Raw genomic sequence first — 22,238 nt, 5'->3', positions numbered from 1 at the left:
TTGCCAACCCTTGATCTGATGATAGGTTTGCTCTCCCAGGTAAGAATGATTTCCTAAGCTCTTTTGGGAGGTGTGTGGAGATGGGACAGTTTTCGGAGGGCAGAGCAACAGGGCAGCTAGGTACAAAGCCAGAGCAATGATATATATGCTTATCAGCACTGTTGTGTTGATGTTCTTTGCTCCCACAGTGTGCTTGCTCTCCAGTGGGTCCTGGTGACCTGGGGTACCGTTCATGTCCTGGACAGCTATAATTGGATGGCAGGAACCCTGGGGCATAACTTTCTGTGTATGACATGAAGGGGTTCAGAGTATACAGTCCCCAAATATGCCCTTTTGACATAAGGATTATTTTTGAACTGAAGACAATCGAGAGAAAGTAGACCCAAGAAAAACACTCTGCCCTCTCCTCGCGACAATTCTTAATCACTGGGGACAACTCTTGATTCTTGGGGGCAGAGACAGCACCTGAGGAATCTGTATAACAAACCTTAGTAAGCAGCTCTTATTTGCCGTTAGTTTCCGCCATATACTTGCCACCCCTAAAAGCCTAAACCTGTTCTCCTGTTTCTTCTTGCTTCTCTACACGTGTATTGTCCTTTGTTCAGGTGTCGTATAAAGCCCAAGTTCTCAGCACTCCTTTGAATTCCTCATCCGGGTTTCTCCCCTGCACACGTGCACTGCATGGGTTATTAAACTTCCATTTGTTTGTCCCTTGTTAGTCTGCCTTTTGCCTGTCTTATTTGTCGGGCCCCAGATGGAGAGCCCAGGAGGGTAGAGGGAAAAAGTCTCTCCTCTGTTGCAGAGACGAGACTAGGTAACTTAGACGGAGGGCTGGGGGCAGCAGGTTTCGGTTAAGGTTCTCCCTGCACACCACCGTATGCCTTAGGGAAAGAGTTGAAGGTTGGACCTGCCCTCTGCCTGGAAGGGAATTGATACACACAGGACACGGACCGTGCTGCCGGTTTTGCCTGGTGTTTAATTGAAGCCTCAATAGTCTGGGGAGGGAAGGACTTCATCTCCCTGTAAAGATGTTGCAGGTAAGACTGACGATGGGTAATACTCAGGTGCAGTTTGTGAGTACCCCCTCCCCCCCAGGGGCCAGGTGTCATGCTGTGGATTCCAGGACTTAACAGGCCAACTTGGGTTGAACCCAACTAGTCAGAACCCAAGCCACGTCCTTGGGTTCTGACTAACGAGTTCTGAGGTTGGCATCCGGGTTCAGACGTGTGCCTGGAAGGCTGATGCGTTTCTCCTCCATCACGTTGGTCTCTCAGCGCTTGCACCTTAAGCAGCCGTGTTTCCGGTCAGACTGACAGCTCTGGACACAGCCCATCAAATGGGCATCGCTCCGTGATTAGTGCCAGGAGTTTCCACTCAGTGAACTGGCGAACAGTTGCCATGTGCCGGGCCCTGTGTTAGGTTCTGAGGGTATGAACATGAGGGACAGCCACCTTTCTTAGGCAGTCTCTATAGAGTGGGTGGCATGGTACAGGACCTCAGGGGTTTGGGTTGTAAGCAACAGAAGCAGACTCAGGCGAGTTCATCCAAAGACAGTGCACTGGGAGGCCGTGGGGATGGTTCACAGGATAGGAAGGGAAGCTGAACATCTGGGCCCTGCAAGGACAGGGGTGGGCAGCAGCCTCAGGGGGTCTAAGGAGCAGGAAAGAGAGATAGCCGATACTTTTGGGACAAATTGGCTCTCACCATTTTCCTTACCTTGATCAATATCAGGTTGCCTTGGCATGAGGATTTCACTTGACTTTCGCTCTCTGTCTACTTCTTTGGCTCAAAGTGGACAGGATCATGGATTGGCGGCAGTCCAGCAAGGCTTTGTGCCGTGGTGGAGGGGACCTCCCAAAGGACACTGAGTTTCTGTTACCGGAAGAAGGGGTAAGTGCTGTTGGGCAAGTGAAAATCAGGGTCTTGCTATGTGTCATGAACTGTAGGAGTATAGAGGAAAATGCCCAACTCAGCCCCAGAGGTCGGGGAAGAGTTTCTGGAGAAAGAAACCACTCAGCTGAAACCAGAATGACAACTGAAGTTAGCCGTAGGGCAAGAAAGAAGCAAAACATCATAAGCTAAGGGCACTGCAGGTGCAAAGGCCCAGGGCAGGGGACATTTCAGACTCTTCCCTGTTGGTCTCTAGGAATGACAGGTCATTTTGCCCAAGGACTTGTGCTTTTAAGGATCAGGGTCCAACTGTCCTTGAGCTTCCCAAGGTCAGCTGAGCATCATGGAAGACCACAGGCCATGATTCCCTGCTTCCCAGGGAGTCTGCAGGATTAAATAAAATCTTGGGCCCTTCTGCACTGAGAGCTGATAGGAAGAAAAATGCCATCGTGGCCCTGAGCACTTTTATTATTCCACCTTGGCTGCAGTGGGGGAGGCCGCTGGTCATGAGCTGCCGGAGCTGATTTGCACCGGCGTTAGTCACAAATTGTGGCTTGAGGTTTATAGCAGCTGTGATCCACACCTATCGATTATTTAGGAAAAGGAATGAAGCTGAGATGGCCGAGCAGCTGCCTTGTTAAAAATCTGCTCTTGCTGCATTTCATCCTGCTGGGAGAAGGGGGCAACAGACTCGGAAAGGGGAGGGGAAGCGCTATCTAACTTAGATCTTGTTCATGTCTCGGTGGATAGCAAGCAGCTTTTCTTCACCGTCTTTGATTAATCAGCTCCCTTTTATTCATGTGAAAAATCCAGACACCCAGGAGCTCCTTGGGAGGAGTTATTGTTCTTCGCCTCTTATGCTCAATTGCTTCTGTATTGTGTTCATTGGGCTAATGAAAGCCGCGCGAAGTTCTCTATTGGCTGTGCTTTGATGAATTACCACTTCCCCCGCAAAATGTATTTCTCTGATTAAGCTGAATTTGTCCCCCTCCCCCCCCGCCACCATCATGAGGTTGTTTCTTCCATGCTAATGACCGTGGGAGCCACGGGAGGAGTCTGGACCCCTTTCCCTTCAGGGATCACTTGGCCTCCCCATTATAGTCCAGATTCAGACGGAGCAAAAGCCCGAAGATAAGAACAGGGGCTGCTGTAGCACGAGCCGCGGTGTGGACCGACGCCCAGCTCATGCCTGCTGGGGAGCTGAATGGCGTCGGGACCTGCAGGGACTGCCCTTCAGCTGTGCATGGCAGGCTGACAGACCCCAGCTCCAGCAGGAGTCTAGGCGGAGGCCTGCTGGAACCTGGCCGAGCTGCGGGCTCTCTGACAGAGTTGTGCCCTGTCCAGTGAGAGGATTGGGCTCGCCGAGTCTGTTAGTCGGCTGGGGCAGCAGTGACAGAATACCACAGGCTGAGTGGCTGAAGCAACAGAAAATTATTTTCTCACCTTTCTAGAGGGCAGGAGTCCAGGATCAAGGTGCCTGCAGCGTTGGTTCATTCTTTTTTTTTAAGATTTTATTTATTTATTTGACAGAGCACAAGCAGGGGAGTGGCAGGGGGAGAGGGAGAAGCAGGCTTCCCGCTGAGCAGAGAGCCTGACGGGGGGCGGGGGGCTCTATTCCAGGACCTTGAGATCACGGCCTGAACCGAAGGCAGACGCTTACCCGACTGAGCCCCCTGGGCCCCCTGGGTTGGTTCTTTCTGAGGACTGTGAGGGAGAATCTGTCCCAGGCCTCTCCTAGCCCCTGGGGATTTGCTGGCCATCTTTGGCATCCCTTGGCCTGTAGAAGCCTCGCCCCAGTCTCTGCCTTCGTCTTCACATGGCATTGTCCCTGTGTGCATGCGTGATGTGTCCAAACTTCCCTTTCTTAGAAGGACATCAGTCCTGTTGGACTAGGGCCCACCCTAAGGACCTCATCTTAAACTTGATGACGTCTGTGAGGACCCTGTCCCCATGCCAGGTCACATTCTGAGGTCCCGGGGGTTTGGACTTTAACATGTATGTACTTTTTGGGGGGAGTTGGGGTGTAGCGATTTAACCTATAAAACCTACCTTGGGACTAGTTATGTGATGATAAATCTCCTTGTTGTTTAAGCCTTGTGAGTTGGGTGCTGGTTACCTGTAGTCTACCTGAATGGCTGACAGAGAGTGCGGTAGCCCTGCCGGGCCTAACCTGCGGTGACGTGGGTTTCCCACCACCATGTCCTGCTAGGAACAGTTTCGTTTCCTTGCTGTTGGAGATATTCACGTGTGGGCCCAGGAACCAGAGTCCTGCATGAACCTTCCAGCTCAGGGGAGAGCACACACAGCGACACTGGTCCTGAGGGAAGACGGAGTTTAGAGGGTTTGGAGAAACAAAGAAGTGAGGTAGCACCAACATCTGCTGGGAACACCAGCCTTTCCCTCTGTGGCTGCCACACCTCGTCCTGCTGGCCCTGTTCAGAGTGGCTTTTTCCGGTGTGTCCCCCAGGTGTTTCGTTTATAACCTGATTGTGGTACTTGGTATCATGGTGGTACGGTGAGGATGCCCCCTTGCTTGGAACTCTGGAGTCCATGCCTGGTTTGTGCTTAAATGTATGTCAGGTACATGGAGCCTGCTTCTCCACCGGTCTAAAGGGACACGAAACTTAGGAGCCTAGTGAGGACAGAGCAGTGGCATTAGGGTGAGAAGCACGAGCTCGGGGCTTGGCGGGAGGAAGGGATGTGGCGGTGGGGAGAGGCAACAGGAGAACCCCAAGAGTGTTTGTAAAGCTGTGTATGTTTTCCTGAGGAAAGGCTCACGTGTTTCATCAGATTCTTAGAAGGAAGGCTAGGACTCCAGCCCTTCCTTGGGCCGTGTTGTGGATGGGATGCTGGTCTACCCTACATGCAGGATTTTGGTTCTTCATGTCAATTAGGATACAGATCTCAAGGGAAGTGTAAGGTCCAGCCATATCGACACGGTGCCCTTACGTTGGTGCACACAAGGATTGCCCAGAGCTCAAATGGGCAATGAAAGCAATGGGATGAATGCAAACCAGGTGGTCCCTTTCACGGAAGAACCAACATCTGTCGTTTCCTCCCATAGAAGACGGTCCAGCCTAATGGTCAGTTCAAGGCACTGCTAGTTCTGACACAGAATCCGAATTTGATTCCAAGCTCCTCCCCTCTTAGCTGTGGCCATATGGGCACTCACTGTTCTTCTGAATCTGTTTTCTTGTGGAAAATGGAAATGAAAATAGCTTCACAGAGGATGGTGTTGAGGATGACGTAAGATCATGTACGTGGAGGGCTTGATTCCGAGCTTGGTACCGAGCATCTGAAATGTCAGTGTTACGAGGGGAGGGGAAGGTGGTGAGGTGTAGAGGTCACCAACCTCTGTCCCTGTCCCTGAACCTTGCCTCTGTCCCTGACCTGCTAGTTTTATGGCTGTAAAATGGAGCTTCATTCTTCCATTTTGAAAAGAGAGCTGAAATGTCCTTTGTGCAGAGCCGTTGGGAATGTTAGTGATAATGTGCGTGAGAGGCATTCTCCTGCAGCAGACGTGAGCATTACCCTGGCACCAGGCTCTTTCAGGTGGGGAGTATGTCCGTGTCCCGTGGCTACTGTAACCAACTACCACAGACTCAGAGACTTAAAACTACACATATTTATTTTCTTACAGTTCTGAAGGGCAGAAGCCTGAAACAGTTTTACTGGGCTAACCTCAGGGCGTCCTTTAGGGCTTCTGGAGGCTCTGAGGGGGGAATCCCGTTTCTTTGCCTTTTTCTAGTGGCCACCATTATTCCTTGGCTCGTGGCCCCGTCCTCCACCCTCAAAGCGTACCACTCCTGTCTGTCATAACATCGCCTTCTTTCATCCAGAGGAAGTGACTTACTTTGGGACCACCTGGATCATGCATGCTAGTCTCCCCCATCTCCAGAGCCCTAACTCAATCAGATCTGCAAAGTCCCTTTTGTCACAGAAGGTAACATTCATAGGTTATGAGACGTGAGGACGTGAGATTTTTGGGGGACCATCACGCAGCCTACCACAATGGGTTAGCCTGTCAACTGTTGGTCTACTTCATAGTGTTGCTCTTCTGCCCATTTCTACTCATGGCGTTGAAGCAATTGTTTTTCTATACCTTGATGTGGGGAGGAGGTAGGAAGTGGGGTTGAGTATATCCCAAAGCGGTGGTTCTCAAAACCTGGCCCCTGGATCAGCAGTGTCAACATCACTTGGGAACTGGTGAGAAGTGCAGATTCTCAGCCCCACCTGAGACCTCCCCAGTCAGACAATCAGGGATGGGATTCAGCAACTTGTACTTTAAAAAAGCCCTGCCTTGTGATCCTGCCTTTATTTTAAATTTTGGTATTGTATTCATTGTGAAATTTTTTGCATTCATTTTGATCTCTAATAAATAATATTGCAGTAGGATATATTATTTGTTCTGGCTCTTAAAGGTTTGCCCCTGAGGTTGAGTGTCTCACTCGTCTTACCCCAGTTCTAGTCCTGGGGAAAGCCGTGGTCATCAAATCTCCCATCCAACATCTGGGTCTTCATGGGAGGTCCGGGTACTGAGTAACAGAGACACTCAACCTACAGGGCTGATCGGAGATGTATTCCGTGAGGCAGTGATGTCGGACCTGGGAGCTGAGGGCCAGGGGAAGGGGTAGCAGCATTTCGGGCAGAGAGCAGCAGGTGCAAAAGCGAGGTCCTCGGAGCGGGTATAGCACATACGAGGGACCGGAAGGACCACTGTGCCATGTGACTCCCTTAGCAAATGTTTACTAAGCCTCTAGAGCTTTCAACAGTCTGGAATTTCAGCCCCTGTATTGCACGGGAAGAGCCTGAGAGGGGCAACTAAGACAGAGGTTAGGTGTCAGCATGCCTGTGTGCCGTCGGTGAAGCATGCCCCAGGCAGTCCTCCCAGGACCGGTATTTGGCACCCAGCAAATAAGGCAGAGAGAAAGTACAAAAGGCAAGTGTCTCATAAAAGATGCATTTAGCACTGGTTTCTATTTCAGCGCTAATAGCATTAGCTGTTATGTAGAAAGTAAGAGAACACAATTACCCTGTTTTAATAACAAGGTTGACAGCACAGCCCTAATCCCGGAGGAGCCTTGCTTTACATTTTCAGTTTTCTCCAGCCATTGAGTTCTGAGTCCCAAGCCAGCTTGTAACCTTACGTCTCCGTTGCCTGGAATGGTCCTGGTTTATGCCTGACATACCAATATAGTTGTTAATAGTGCTTCCTTTCACCTTCCCGTGCCCCGGGTTAGGCAATAAATGCCGTGATCACCGTAGTGATACAGAACTGAGAAAACTAAGCCCGACTTGATGGTGCAGCTCCTGACCGGCTACTTAGAGATTTCTAAGGGCGGGGGGCGGGGCGAGGGGGGAAGGCGGGCGAGAAATCCACCAAATCTCAGACTGCCCATTCATCCATCTTTGTGGGTCTGTCCATGCCGGGGACTGTTCTAAAAACGAGGCAGAAAGACATCCTAGGAACCGATATCGGCATTTTTATCGTACTCAGGAAAAGCTGAAGTGGAATGAAGGAAAGGGAAAACAGCGCTAAGATAAAGTAGTGTTCGCTTTCATTTAACAGCTCACTTCACAAATGTTAAGCTTCTTTCCAGTAACAGTGGTCGGGGAATAGAAAACTTTCCTGGTGAAAGCTAATATATTGCCCCAACTCAGTGCTTAATTAGCTTAAAAATTCCAATTGTACGACTTTGTCCTAGACGACGGGAAGGAAAAATGGAGGGCCTCTCACTTGTCCTGTGGCTTGAGGCTGAGGACTAAGTTTGGTGTGTAACCACTCGGACCTTCAAAAGTGACTTTTCTTGAAGTACAACAACAGCACAGAGTCCATGGTGGAGCTCCTGTGTTGGGAGAATGTTGCAAGCCCCCAGGTGTCCCCTGGGATCCTCCCAATGACCCCCTTCTCCCTCCTCCCTAAAGATGGCCAGTGTCCTGACCCCTTACACCAATGATTACATGAAGTTCACAAGACAAACTAGGTAGACTCATCCATGTAGTTTGTGTCTGGCTTTCCCTCTCAACCTTGGGAGTCATCCATGTTGCACATTGTTCACTTCCATTCCTGAGTGTATGGAACATACACATTTATCTTGTATGGCTGTTGATAAAAATTTGGGTTGTTTGCAGTTTGGGGCTGTTCTAAAGAATGGATACCTCTGTGAACATTCTGGTAATACTAGACATGCATTCTGTTAGGTGTCTACTCAGGAGTAGAATTTCTAGGTCAGAGAGCAGGTGGGAAGGTCAACTTTAATATGTCAGACAGTTTTCCAAAGCATTTGCACAAACTCATGCTTCCACCACTACTGTGTGAGTCCCTGCTGCTCTACACCTTTGCCGACACTTGGAATTGTCAATCTTAAATTTTGGCTATTCTGGTGGGTATGGGATAGTTATTTCATGGTGGTTTTAATTTGCCTTTCCCATTTTAAATATCCTCTTTGGTGAAGTGCTTGTCTGAGTCTCTTGTCTGTGTTTTTATTGAGTTCTTTGTCTTACTGAGTTGAGGGAGTTCTTTCTGTAACGAGAGTAGCAATCTTTTCTTGGCTATTGGTGATGCAAATCTCTTCCCTTTGTCAAGAGTCACTATTAAGAGAGTGGAAAGACAAGCCACAGAGTGGGTTCGGTGCTTAACTTTGATGTCTTATTATCAGTCTTTTTCTTTATGGTTAGCGCTTTTTGTGTCTTATTTAAGAAACCATTGCCCGTCCGAGTTCATAAAGATATTCTTATCATCAAGTAGTTTTTCTTTTTCTTTATGGATTTATTTGAGAAAGAGCATGAGAGAGAGAGCGCGAGAGCGAGCATGAGTGGGGGGAGGGGCAGAGGACAAGCAGACTCCCCGCTGAGCATGAAACCTGACTAGGGGCTTGATTTCGTGACCCTGAGGTCGTGACCTGAGCCAAAATCAAGAGTTGGACCCTCAACTGGCTGAGCCACCCAGACTCCCCAAGCAGTTTTGTTTTAATTTCCCTTTGGAATCTATAATCCATCTAATAATTGACGTTTGAATATGGTGTGAGGTTGGGGTCAAATTTTACTTTTCTTTTCCCATATGGATTTCCACTTGAGGACCACTGACCATCTCTATTGCTCTACCATGGTGAGTCACCTTCTGGACCCTTTATTCTTGTCTCTCTGTCCATTTGTGTATCCTTGGGCCAATACCATACTCTCTTAATTACTGAAGTTTAAAAATCTGGATGACCTGGTAGAGCAAGTCTTTTCACTTTTTGGTGATTTTCAAGAGATTTTGGCCCTTTGCCTTTCTAGTTAAATTTTATACTCATTTTGTCAGTTTTCATAGAAAATCTGTTGAAATTTTAATAAGATTAAATCTTAGATCAACGTGGGGAGAATTGAACATTTTGCAACATTGGATCACTGAATCCATAGCCTAATGGTGCATTTCTTCATTTATTTAGATTACTTTCTCTCCAGCTTTTAGAGTTTTCTCTAGAGTGGTGTGGAGCATTTTTCATTAGATTTAGTCCTAGTTATTTGATATGTGTCAGTGCTATTATAGTTAAAATTTTTTTATTTTCTGTTTTATGTACAGAAGTATAATTTGTTTTACATATACCTTATATCTAACAGCCTTGCTGAATTCTAATAATTTATCTCTAGATTTTTCTTTTTGGATTTCCCTACAGCAGTCATGTCATGTGCAAATAGGGACAATCTTCTTTAACTTCAAACCTCCAATTTCTTTTCTTTCTTTCTTTTTTTTTTTTTTTTTAACTTCCAGTGTAATGCTGAATAGAAGTGATGATAGTGGTCATTCTTACCTCAGTCCTGATTTTAGGGGGGAGCTTTCAATATTTTACCATTATGAATTATGTTTTTTTTTTTTTTTTTAAAGATTTTATTTATTTGACAGAGACAGACAGTGAGAGCAGGAACACAAGCAGGGGGAGTGGGAGAGGGAGAAGCAGGCTTCCTGCGGAGCGGGGAGCCCGATGCGGGGCTCGATCCCAGGACCCCGGGATCATGACCTGAGCCGAAGGCAGCCGCTTAACGACTGAGCCACCCAGGCGCCCTGAATTATGTTTTTGTATATTTACCGTTATGAATTGTCTTTCTATGGGGTTCTTTTTGTTTTTAGTTGGATATGTTGCCTTTTATTTATTTGGCCATTTCTCTCCCTATCCTGGCTGGGAGGAGACTGGTTAGATTAGTTTTTTTGTTTTTTGTTTTTTTAATAGACTGTATTTTTTAGAGCAGTTACAGGTTCACAGAAAAATTGAGAGGAAGGTACAGAAATTTCCCATAATCCCTCTGGTCCCCCACATGTACAGCCTCCATCATTATCAATACCCCGATTAGAGTAGTACGTTTGTTACAATCGATGAACCCACGCTGATACATCATTACACTCAGAGTCCATGGTTTCCATTAGGGTTCATTCTTGGTGTTGCACATTGTGTGGGTTTGGAGAGATTTATAATGATATTATCCATCATTATAGTGTCATATAGGGTCTTTTCATTGCCGTAAAACCCCTCTGTGCTCTGCCTATTCATCCCTCTCTCTGTGGGCTTTTATTTTTTATTTTTTTTAAAGATTTATTTATTTACTTATTTGAGAGAGAGAGAATGAGAGATAGAGAGCACGAGAGGGAAGAGGGTCAGAGGGAGAAGCAGACTCCCCGCTGAGCAGGGAGCCCGATGTGGGACTCGATCCCGGGACTCCAGGATCATGACCTGAGCTGAAGGCAGTCGCCTAACCAACTGAGCCACCCAGGCGCCCCCTCTATGGGCTTTTAAATAGGTACTCTTTATCAGCTAAGGGAAGTTTCTTTTTATTTCTTTTGACATTTCTTTGAAAACCTGAAGTCTGGCATGGGGACAGTTTTTGTAATGTTCTACATTAAAAATGGACATTTTGCAGTTGTTGGGCATAATAATCTATATGTGCCCATTGGTACATATGTTAATTATGTTCCATTTTTCAATATTTTCTGCTTTTTTGTTTAGTTTTTCTAATTTTCACTTGTGGGTTTATTTTTCCAGATTGTTTATCCATTTTTTTTTTTTTTGCCTCCTATTTTGAGGCTTCTAGAATTGATCATTTTGTTATTAGGAAGGATATTTATGGTTGCTAAAGCTCCTTTTCTTTTGTCTGATAGTAACAGAGATAGACCAGCTTTCTTTTCGGTTCCCTCTTCTCTCCTGACATCTTTTAGACTACTTATTTTGATATTCATTCCCCCTCTGTTAATCTGATGATCATATACCCTTTTCCTGTACTCTCAGTGGTTACACTAGAGATCCCAACATGCATTCTTGTCTTATCAAGGTCTAGTATACACTAATGCTCCTATGTTTTCCTGGACAATGCAGGGATCTCAGAACATTCTAATTCCATTTACCCTCTCTCAATTTCTAAGCTATTTCGGTCTTATATTTTATTTCGACGTGTGCTTTAAACACTATAATGCATCATTGATATATTAATAGATAATAAATTAATCGTAAGCATTAATAACTATAAATGTATATGATTATACATTAATATTACATGTTAATATTAATTTATATCTAATTTAGATTTAACTACAACTGGCCTTCACTTCTCTTTGTTCCTTCCTATAGCTCCAAGCTCCCACCTGGGGTGACTTCTCTTCTCCCTGGAGAAACTCCCTTTAGTATATTTTTGACTGGGTCTGCTGGTGATCAGTTTTCCGATGTCTTAATTTCATTTTCATTCTTGGAGGATATTTTCACTGGGTGTAGAATTCTATGTGACAATTATTTTCTTTCAGCACTTGGAGGACATCATCCCCGTAACTTCTGGTTTCCTTAGTTTGTGTTGATGGCAGGTGTCGGTCTCCGATGTGCTTTAGAAGGTAATCTGTTCCTCCTCACCCTGCCGCCAGCCGCTTTTAAGACTTTCTTCCTCTTGCTAACTCTCTTTCTGTCAAATAAATAAATAAATAAAATCTTTAAAAAAAAAAGACTTTCTCTGTTGCTGGTTTTCATTATGTTACTGTGATCTGCTTAGGTGTGTTTTTCTCCTTATTTACGCTGCTTAGGGTTTATTGAGCTTCTTTAATCTTATTTCCGTCAGTTTTTCTTAAATGTATCGATGATCAGTTCCGATAGCACTTCTACCCCATTTTCTCTTTTCTCTCTTTCTGGGATGACAGTTACACCTGTTTGACCTTTCCACTGAATCACTCTCATTTTTCTCTGTGCTTCATTCTGACTTTCTTCTGTTTTTCCAGCTCGTGAATTCTTTCATCCTGTGTCTAATATCAATTTGTCTACTTACTTTTTCAATTAGGTGACTTTTTGTAGTGTCCATTTTGCTGCCAAAATTCTTTACCTTCTCTTGTTTCCTTGATCATCTTAAGCAAACTTTTTATAGTCTGCATCTGAGACTAGAGTTATCTGGATTACCTGTGATTGTCCTTCTCTTGCATTTTGATCGTGTTGTCTTTTTTGTATCTGGTTATTTTTCCTCAAACCTACAGAAAAAACTGCAAGAATAGTACAAAGAACTTTCCCCTCACATGCCATTTGAGAGTATGTTGGAGACGTGATGCTCCATCACTCCCAAATATTTTAGGGTGCTTTTCCTGCACATCAGGGACGTTCTCCTCTTCAGCCACAGTGCTACCATCACACTCAAGGAATTAACACCGAACCATCACTACAATATAATCCATAGACTCCATTCAAGTTTTATTGGACCAATTCAGGATCACAGGTTGCATTTCATTGTCCTGCCTCTTTAGTTGCTTTTGATCTGGAATACCTTTTTAGATTTTTCTTAATGGTGATGACCTTGCCACTTTTGAAGATTACAGAACAGTTATTTTATAGGACGTTCCTTGGTTTGGGCTTTTCTGATTTCTTCATGATTAGATTGATATAATAGATCTTTGTTAGGAATGTTGCAGAAATGTCCTTCTGAGTTTGCTTTATTGCACCCTATTCAGTGGCACATGATTTGGTTATTCTGTTACTGGTGATGTTAACTTGGGTCACTTGATTAAGATAGCGTCTTCATCGGGTTTCCCCACTGTAAAGTCACTCCCTTTTCACATTGAAGTTAATAAATATTTTATAGAGACATGGTTTGAGACATTAAGTGTACTGTTCCTCATCAAACTTTCATCTACAGTTTTGGCACTCATTGATGTTTCTTGCCTGATTTATAACTTCGAATGGCTGTCAAATGGCAATTTTCCAGTTACATTATTTAGAATACATTTATTGGTTGGCATTCTGCTATAAAGAAGAGCTTTCTCTGATCTATTTATGCTTTTATTTATTTATCTGTATATGCATGTATTATGTATTCACCCATCCATCTATCCATATGGATTCATGGGTTTCTACTTAATGAGTTAAATTATTATTGTCATTTTTTATGCTCAAATTATCCTTGATTTGGCCAGTGGGACCCTCTTTAAGCTGGCTTCTGTGTGTTTTTTGGAATGTCTCCATCCCTCTTTCTGGCTGAACAGGACATCAAGCTCTTGTGTTTTCCTCATCTCAGCCTTGGAATCAACCAGCTCTGGTTCCTTTTAAGGAAGAATGGTATTTAGAACCCATGAGATCTCATTGCTGTTGGGGTGTCATGGCTTCTAGGCACTCTCAGGGCACAGAATTAGGGAATATAGTAGGGTCAGTATACTGGCATATTATACATATGCACACATATCTAAATCTGGATTTATTTCTTTGTATATATACTTATATGTTAGATTATACACACACCCCCCCACACACACACGTGGATATTTGTTTTTTTTTAATTTTTTTATTGTTATGTTAATCACCATATATTACATCATTTGTTTTGGTGTACTGTTCCATGATTCATTGTTTGTTCATAACACCCAGTGCTCCATGCAGAATGTGCCCTCCTCAATACCCATCAGCAGGCTAACCCATCCCCCCAGCCCCTCCCCTCTAGAACCCTCAGTTTGTTTTTCAGAGTCCATCATCTCTCCTGGTTCGTCTCCCCCTCTGACTTACTCCCCTTCATTCTTCCTCTCCTGCTATCTTCTTCTTTTTCTTTTTTCTTAAAATATGTTGCGTTATTTGTTTCAGAAGTACAGATCTGTGATTCAACAGTCTTACACAATTCACAGTGCTCACCGTAGCACATACCCTCCCCAATGTCTATCACCCAGCCACCCCATCCCTCCCACCCCCCACCACTCCAGCAACCCTCAGTTTGTTTCCTGAGATTAAGAATTCCTCATATCAGTGAGGTCATATGATACATGTCTTTCTCTGATTGACTTATTTCACTCAGCATAACACCCTCCAGTTCCATCCACGTCGTTGCAAATGGCAAGATCTCATTCCTTTTGATGGCTGCATAATATTCCATTGTGTATATATACCACATCTTCTTTATCCATTCATCTGTCGATGGACATCTTGGCTCTTTCCACAGTTTGGCTATTGTGGACATTGCTGCTATAAACATTGGGGTGCACGTACCCCTTCGGGTCCCTACATTTGTATCTTTGGGGTAAATACCCAGTAGTGCAATTCCTGGATCGAATGGTAGCTCTAATTTCAACTGTTTGAGGAACCTCCATACTGTTTTCCAGAGGGGTTGCACCAGCTTGCATTCCCACCAACAGTGTAGGAGGGTTCCCCTTTCTCCACATCCCCGCCAACATCTGTCGTTTCCTGACTTGTTAATTTTAGCCATTCTGACGGGTGTGAGGTGGTATCTCATTGAGGTTTTGATTTGGATTTCTCTGATGCTGAGCGATGTTGAGCACTTTTTCATGTGCCTGTTGGCCATTTGGATGTCTTCTTTGGAGAAATGTCTGTTCATGTCTTCTGCCCATTTCTTGATTGGATTATTTGTTCTTTGGGTGTTGAGTTTGATAAGTTCTTTATAGATTTTGGATACTAGCCCTTTATCTGATATGTCATTTGCAAATATTTTCTCCCATTCTGTTGGTTGTCTTTTGGTTTTGTGGACTGTTTCTTTTGCTGTGCAAAAGCTTTTTATCTTGATGAAATCCCAATAGTTCATTTTTGCCTTGGCTTCCTGTGCCTTTGGTGATGTTTCTAGGAAGAAGTTGCTGTGGCTGAGGTCAAAGAGGTTGCTACCTGTGTTCTCCTTTAGGATTTTGATGGACTCCTGTCTCACGTTTAGGTCTTTCAACCATTTGGAGTCACGCGTGGATATTTGTATATCTGTACATATCTATGCCTTCCTTGTCTTTCTTGGGCTCTGACCCCCCTGGCTTCCCTCCTTGCCTTACAGATGCCCGCTCATCTTGCTTGCGTTCTGACTCAGCATTGGGCCCCAGCACCCTACCTCAGGCCTGGATTTTTATTTATCTTGTCCCCTCTTTTGGATTGAATTGAATTACTCAGGAGGGAAGGAAAGTAGATAGCTGATTATTTTTGATTCAGTGCTAGAGAGTGTATATGAAATTAGAGAAATAGTTGAAGACCTAGGACTGACAAGACTGAATTTAAGTCCCATTCCTCCAGAGGAACATTATGTTTACTTCTACAGGTTCAGTTGTGACAGAATAAAAGGAGAGTGGTCTAGATTTACTCATCAGTGACTTCTCTAGAGAAAGAAAGGCTTACCCTTTCTAGAGGAGTCTGTCTAGAAATTTAATTAAGCTCCTTTTGAGCCAAGTACTGTTTTTGCCTTTGCTACCTTTAAGGTGACTAGGATAACTTAGTGCCTAGTACTGCATCAAGACATGATTGTATAAGCAGTGTTCTACGATTCAATTCATGTGAAAGTCCAGAATAGGGAGATTTATAGAGACAGTGATTCATGGTTACTTAGGTTGAAGGAGGATGGGTGACTGTGCAGGATGATAGATAAAGTGTATGGGTTTCTTCTTGAGGTGATGAGTATGTTCTAACATTGTGCTGATGTTTGTATCTATTTGTGCATATACTAAAATCCATTAAATTGCACACTTCAAATAGGTAAGTTGTATGGCGTTTGACTTCTGTGCCACTAAAACTGTTGAAACATTTTGTAAAAATGACATTGATTGTGCCTTGCTTGGAACCTTTCACGATCTACAGTTCACACTGTGGTGTGTTTTTCTGCTTTGATTCATCATTCTCTGTGTTTATCCCATCCGTACGGATTATGTGGTACTTCTCCCACTCTTTCCTTATTCCTCCCCTCCACCCTTTTCCATGCCCCACCTCTACTCCATCTGCCTGTGGCCAGCATCGTATCAAGTATCAAGTAGATAAGTAATAAATGATCTTTGTTAGCCCAGATGTAACAAAATTCCTGGGAGTCAGTAAATGTTTTCTCTAATGTGTTTTTATTTTGACCTTCGTCTTTGGAGTTGTTTTTAATACCTGAAAACAACTCTAGGAGAAATAGGCTTGTATTGTAAATGAATGCAGACTAGATTTGGTGTAACAGGAAGGCAGCATGCATCCCGCAAAAGGGGTATCTGCTCCTCCAGCTGATTACTAGCAAGAGACACACAGACTCAGCACCATCAAATCTGACATGTCTTGAAAAATGGGAAATCTGGGCTTTTTAAAATGTTGGTCCACTGACTCTAAAATGTTACCATTGACAGCACAGTGTGGGGGGAACTAGCAGAACAGGAGAGAGCTCAAGAAGAGACCCATGGGTGTAGGAACTTGATAGATAATAGTGAGGTCACACTAGGGAAAGGACAGGTTGGGCAAATATGGTTTTTGGAAAAGTGGTTCACAGTCTCGAGAAAAGCTGGACCCTACCTTATACCAGATATAAAAGTAGGCTCCAGAGAGAGAAGGCCTGCATGTGAAAGGTAAAACTATGAAGGTGGCTGACTTTGCCACCTTGGGGAAGGAGGTTTTAAGCAAGACCCTCAAAACAGACTCTTAAGTCCAAGAAGCCATGAATCTGACCACATTAAATTGAAATATTTCTCATCAAGAAAAGACACCATGTGCGAAGTTACCAGTCAGATGACTGACAGGGAGGAGATACTGGCAAGGTCTAAGTAAATATCCTGCAAGATCAAGGGAATCAACAACAAAGTCAGAAATGAGAAAAATGACTGGAAAAGCGGGTAGAGGCTGTGAACGGGAAATTTCCCGAAGAGTGCTCAACTTCCTAGTAATTAAGGAAAGCAAATCAAAAGGATGAGCTATGACTTTATACCTGTTAGATGGCCTGGCTTCCTCATATTTGCCAACGGTGGCTATTGGTAAAGCTGTGCGAAAGTAGGACCCCACGTGCAGCCCTAGGGAGCCATTCTGGACTAGTGCTTGGCACCATTTCGTGAAATCAGATTTGCATCTGTTTTTGGATAATTCCACTCCAGGGTACGTAGCCAGGGAAATTCTTGCACAGATCCATCCCTCCCCCTTGATGCCACTTATCCTGGTGTAACTACTAATAGTGCTTCTCTTCCTTCTGGTGTCCCGACTTGGGTGACATATTGATGACTGGCCATTAGGTGGCATCATTACTGTGTCGTTTATGGTCTCCGCGCTGGAGGCAAGTCAGGTGCGTCGTGCTAGAGAGCAGAGTGAGATGTGGTAGATTTCTATATGGAGCACCATGGAGCAGGGAGCGGCAACGGGCTAGGTGTGCAGAGAAGGGAGGAAAAGAATCCATGGTTTTCCAAACAAAAGATCTGCAGGTTGAATTAGTGTATAAAGGTTTACCTTGGATTTTTTTTTTTTTAAAGATAATTTTTTTTAGAGCACAGCAGAATTAAGAGGAAGGTACGGAGATTTCCCATAGACCCCTCGTGCACAGCCTCCCCCACAATCAGCATCCCCCACCAGAGTGGGACATTTGTTTCAGCTGATGAACGTGCATGGACCCATCGTTATCAGCCGAAGTCCATAGCTGTAATGCTTGCTGTTGTAACTCTCTGGGTTTAGACAGATGTATAATGACATGTATCCATCCTTAGAGCATCATACAGAGAATTTTCACTGCCCTAAACATCCTTGGTGTTCCTCCTATTCATCCCTCCTCCCCACAGCCCACCTGGGATTTCTCATGGGGGCAGCATAGTACTTCATAGGTAGGATGCATTAAAACCTGCGGAGGCGCAGAGATGTGGGAAGCTAACCCATCTCCCATCCTGCATGGGGTTTCTGCCATTCTCAAGAGGTCTGGTCTCCTCCTTGAGTGCGTTAGACCTCATTCGTCAGAGGGAATGGTCTCTGATGTTCCGTAATGTCACGGCTTGGAGAAGAACCTCTGTCATGCAAGAAAAGGGCTGGTCAGGCGTTCCAGCTACCTTAGAGCGAGAGCATGAAGTCAACTTCATTTAACTCTTGGAAGTTTGTCAGGGCTTCCTGTGCCCCGCCTTAGCCATCCCACACAACTCTCTGAACATCACTGAGCTGTACGACTTGCTGACAGAGAGCTCCAGTGGAAAAGCTTCTGTTTGAGAGCCTTTCTGGCCCGCACATCAGTTGGAACTTTACTCTCTGTATCTTGAACATGGCTTTTCAGCCCAAGTCCTCCTTGGGTGCCCTGCCTGCCGCTGTGCCATTTCCCCTTCTCTCTCCTGGTGGACGCGGTGCCGCCAGCGTCCTGCCAGATCCCCAGCAAAAGTATCTGAAATGCTGGCTGGAGAAGATGCAGCGTCTCTCTCCCTCTCTCTGTTTCTCTCTCTCTCTCAAGTTAGCAGCTTTGCGATCAGCAGATGGGATGTCAAAACAGAGACACAGCACGCACTGCAACAGCTGTTATAATCCCGTGGATGTGGACGGTATTCCTCCTTCCCCGCCCTCCTTTCCAGGGGAACTGTCCCTTTGGGGTGGAGCAGGTGGATTGTTCTGTGCCCAGAAGAGGTCGGGGTTGAGGAAGGTGAAGCACCCAGACCATGTCGGTGCCATGGGGGATGTGTGGCACTTGCCATCTCTTCTCTTCTTGCTCTTTGGATTTTACTGCTGGCATTCTCCTCTCCTGCGTCTGGCACTCCCTGGGCTGTGGGCATGAAGAGGTTACAGCAGCCAGGAGCCTGCTGGGCTGAGTTAGCACTTCCCTCTGCATCCAGAATATCTCCCAAGTACCGTCCCTTTTGCATCACGGAAAAGGGGTGGTGGTGTGTGTGGGGGGGCACTGCAGTAGGTTGGAGCCGGGGGGGCTCTTTAACCACGTCTCGCTTTCCTCCCCACAGCTCTGCGAGGAGGGGGACGTGGGAAGGGAAAGGCATCGCGAGTGAAGGATGAGCCGGGGACACCTCGCCCCAGAGCTGCAGAGTGCCCGCGCTGCGCCCGCCTGCCGCTCTCCCCGCTCTCCCCGCCCTCCCCGCCTGCATCCGGCCGCCCAGGGGCTTGCAGACGCTGCTGGCGGCTCTCGGGCTCCAGGAGGGCGGACTGCAGGGCCTCGGTCGCGGGAGCTGAGGGCCTGGGAGGCCAGTTCTCCGGGGCGCCCGGGGCAGCCTCGCTGCCGGCCCTCCTCGCTGGAAGGAGACGCTGCGGAGCAGAGCGGTGCTTTTTCTGCAGTTTGCGGGGACCTGCTGGGGCCTGAGCTCTCTAGCTGGCCAGCCCCGGAGGGGCAGCATCGCGGTGGACTCTACCCCTTCCAGGTGGCTCCCGGGAAGGCAGGGGGGGACTGCGTCCCTGTCGTCGTCCCTCCCAGACGAGAGGAAAGACTCCTGTTGGGCAAAACTTCGATTTCCCTGTGCGTCTAACTCTGGGAGTGTGCAAGATCTGCCAAAGCATAGAGGGTTTCATTTTTCACTTGCTGGTGTTTGAGGAAAACTGCAAGGATTGAGTGGTAAGAGGAGGAAGCTTATCAACTTCGGGAGTGGGAACCTCTTCTTGGAAGTGACAAGTAGCCTCAGACCTACGGTTCCTGGGCCAGTGACGTCGTCCTTTGCTCGGACACTCTGAAGGGGCTGGACGCTGCCACATGACCCACACCAAAGACCCCAGGAGAGCCATGGAATCCACGCTGGCGCCATCCAGTTCTGCCACGGGCCCGGTCACCTTCTCCCACGTCTTTGGTCAGCAGTGCCAGCTCATGGAAGCAGGTAGGAGGGGTGTCGTGTGGGGAGCGGGGCGCTAGCCAGGGTCCCCAGCAGCGGAGGCCTCTGTGTCTGTCTGCTGTGTCTCTCCTGGATGTAATTTGGAATGTGAGATTCAACTAGCCAGTGATGTGATTGCCTGGCATATTCACTTTAAAGTTGTTAGGACATGCCACCAGACAGAACGTGCCACTGGGGCACGGTCAGTGAGGGCCCCCATTTGTCTTGTCGTCTCTTTTCTCTGTGGCTACCTGGAGGATGAGGGTGGGAGCATCAGGAGGGATCTGATGACGTGGTGGCTGTGGCCCTCTTTTCGGGGCAGCCGCCAATCCCAGACTGGTCGTCTTCTGTCAGAAGACAGCCTCTCTCGGCAGCTGAGGGAGGTGTGCGAGCCGGGCCTCTGCAGCCAGTGTTGGAGGAACTTAGCTGCTCATGATTGTGTCCGTCCTGCAGCCTCTTCCGGCCCTTGGCTCTGCTGTGGGGAGACCCCATTGCTCTTTGCCCCTGACATTGTCTTCTAAAGGTTCATGTGTTATACAGAGGGGAAACTTGGGGTGCGCTGCAGCCTTACCCTCTGCCAGCCATCTTGTTCGGATGTGCATCGGTCATAAGGAAAACCAGGTGAGGGTGCGTGGCTTGGTGCAAATGGTCATGGGGCTGGAGCCTGCACACTGAAGCTTGATAGGTGCTTAACGGTTCTGCTGGAGCCCCACAAGATTCCAGGTGGCCTCATGTCGGCCCGGTTCCCTGCTCTCTGAGTGCATTCCTGTTGGGAGAAGGACCACGAGCTCTCCAAAGGTTTCGTGGGTGTTCAAGTGTTAATTGTGCTTTTCGGCTGTGAGTCAGGAAGGCGATGAGAAGAGCACTGTATTAGGAGTCTGAGGACCTGCATCAGTGTTGATGCGAAATTTCACAAGGTGGTTGCGATGGCAGGCCCCACCCCTTTCCCTGGGCCATCTGTCTCTAGCTGCAAAACAAGAACTGGACTCATGGCAGCCTGATCCATCCAGACCTTCCATTCTGGGGGCTCTGAAGTCCCGGCACACTGGAGACAACAAACGAGCTGGTGTCTCGGGATGGAATGTGTCTGCACAGGGTGGCAGCACGTGGGGTGGGTGAGTGAGGGCTCTGGAGCTAGACCGCCAGGGGTCCCAGCTGCACCCGTTACAGGCTGCGTGACCTCAGGCGGGTGACTTCTCTGTCCCTCAGTTTCTTTATCTGTAAGATGGGGATACCACATATACTTCATAGGGTCCTTGCAGAGTTTAAGTTGGTGCATGGAAAGCCTTGTACTCCTGGCACGGTGAGTGGCAAGTATTCATTAATGTTTCTAGAGGATGCGGGGGATGCTGGGCACGCATCCTTCCACGGGCCAGTCGGGGCACCTCGGACTGCAGAGACTTCGGTTCGAGGCGTCCGAAGCATTGAACACCCTTCCTTCCACATGCACTTTGACTCTGGCTCGTCCAGAAGGTTGAGAATCTCCCACTTCACACATCTGTGGATTATTTGGTCCTCAGTGGCTTCGGTGCCTCTACTTCCACAAGAGAAGGAGACTTGGGAGCTTGCCTGGACCGAGGTTGCACGCCCCTTTCTACTCCCCTGAAGTTACTGTGAGAAGGCAGGTTGGATTTCTAAAGTGCCTCGGCGCTGTCCCCTGTGGCTTTATCCTCTAAGCTTTTGGAGGCACCCAGGCCTAAATCAGCCTGTGAAATCCTCTGTCTCCTTTAAAAACAAACACACAAACAAATAAACAAAACCCCTTTATGTCAGGGAAGCACAGGGAATAATCATGGCCAGCAGTCTCCGAGGGAGAATGCTCTCCCTGAAGAAATGCAAAGAGGAGTAAGCCTAAAATAATGCTACCCGATTTGCAAAGCAATGTGACAGTCCTTTCCTCCTTTCCTCCTGTTTTTCTCATTTTAATTTGATAATGGGAATAAAAGAAACTTTAAAATGGCAAAAAAAAAAAAAAAGCTAAGTCAGAAGAGCTCACTCAATTAGGAGGTGAAAGGGGTCGAGAGAAAATGTGGACACCTCTCCAGCCAGCCATTTGGGCTTCAGTTGGCATCACAAGTGAGACCTTCCGTGTGTGAGAAATGACCTCGCGGCTGCAGGGGCTCACCGCTGTGTCCATCATGGTTGTTCCCCAGTAAGATGCAACCCTCAGTCAGCTGGCTGCACTGAGCACCTACTATGAGCTTTCTTTGCACGGTTTCTAGAACTACAGAATCTGAAGAGTAAGTCAAAAGGAGATGCTCTTCCTCAAGGACAAGGTGATCTACTAGGCAAATGTAAAGCGTATTGAGGAAAAGAGAATTCTACACGATGTGACTTTTTAACGATTCCGTTTTTCAATAATCCTTCCAATAAGTCTTAC

General features: G+C 46.6%; 1 protein-coding gene across 2 annotated transcripts in view; it reads left to right on the top strand.

Moving 5' to 3' along the window:
• KAZN (kazrin, periplakin interacting protein) overlaps positions 1 to 22,238 on the top strand; it is a 1,113,689-nt gene that overhangs the window by 13,759 nt on the left and 1,077,692 nt on the right. For both annotated transcript variants that reach the window (XM_073903322.1, XM_073903321.1), the window contains one exon: positions 19,007 to 19,864. In XM_073903322.1, coding sequence (XP_073759423.1) covers positions 19,744 to 19,864 — 121 coding nt within the window. In that variant the 5' untranslated portion in view covers positions 19,007 to 19,743. The remainder of the gene's footprint in view (positions 1 to 19,006; positions 19,865 to 22,238) is intronic.

The sequence above is a fragment of the Callorhinus ursinus genome, unplaced genomic scaffold (assembly GCF_003265705.2).
Source record: "Callorhinus ursinus isolate GAN/ISIS: 27379988/994484 unplaced genomic scaffold, GSC_fseal_2.0 scaffold18, whole genome shotgun sequence".
Lineage (NCBI taxonomy): Eukaryota > Metazoa > Chordata > Mammalia > Carnivora > Otariidae > Callorhinus > Callorhinus ursinus.
This window is presented reverse-complemented; position numbering and strand designations above follow the sequence as displayed.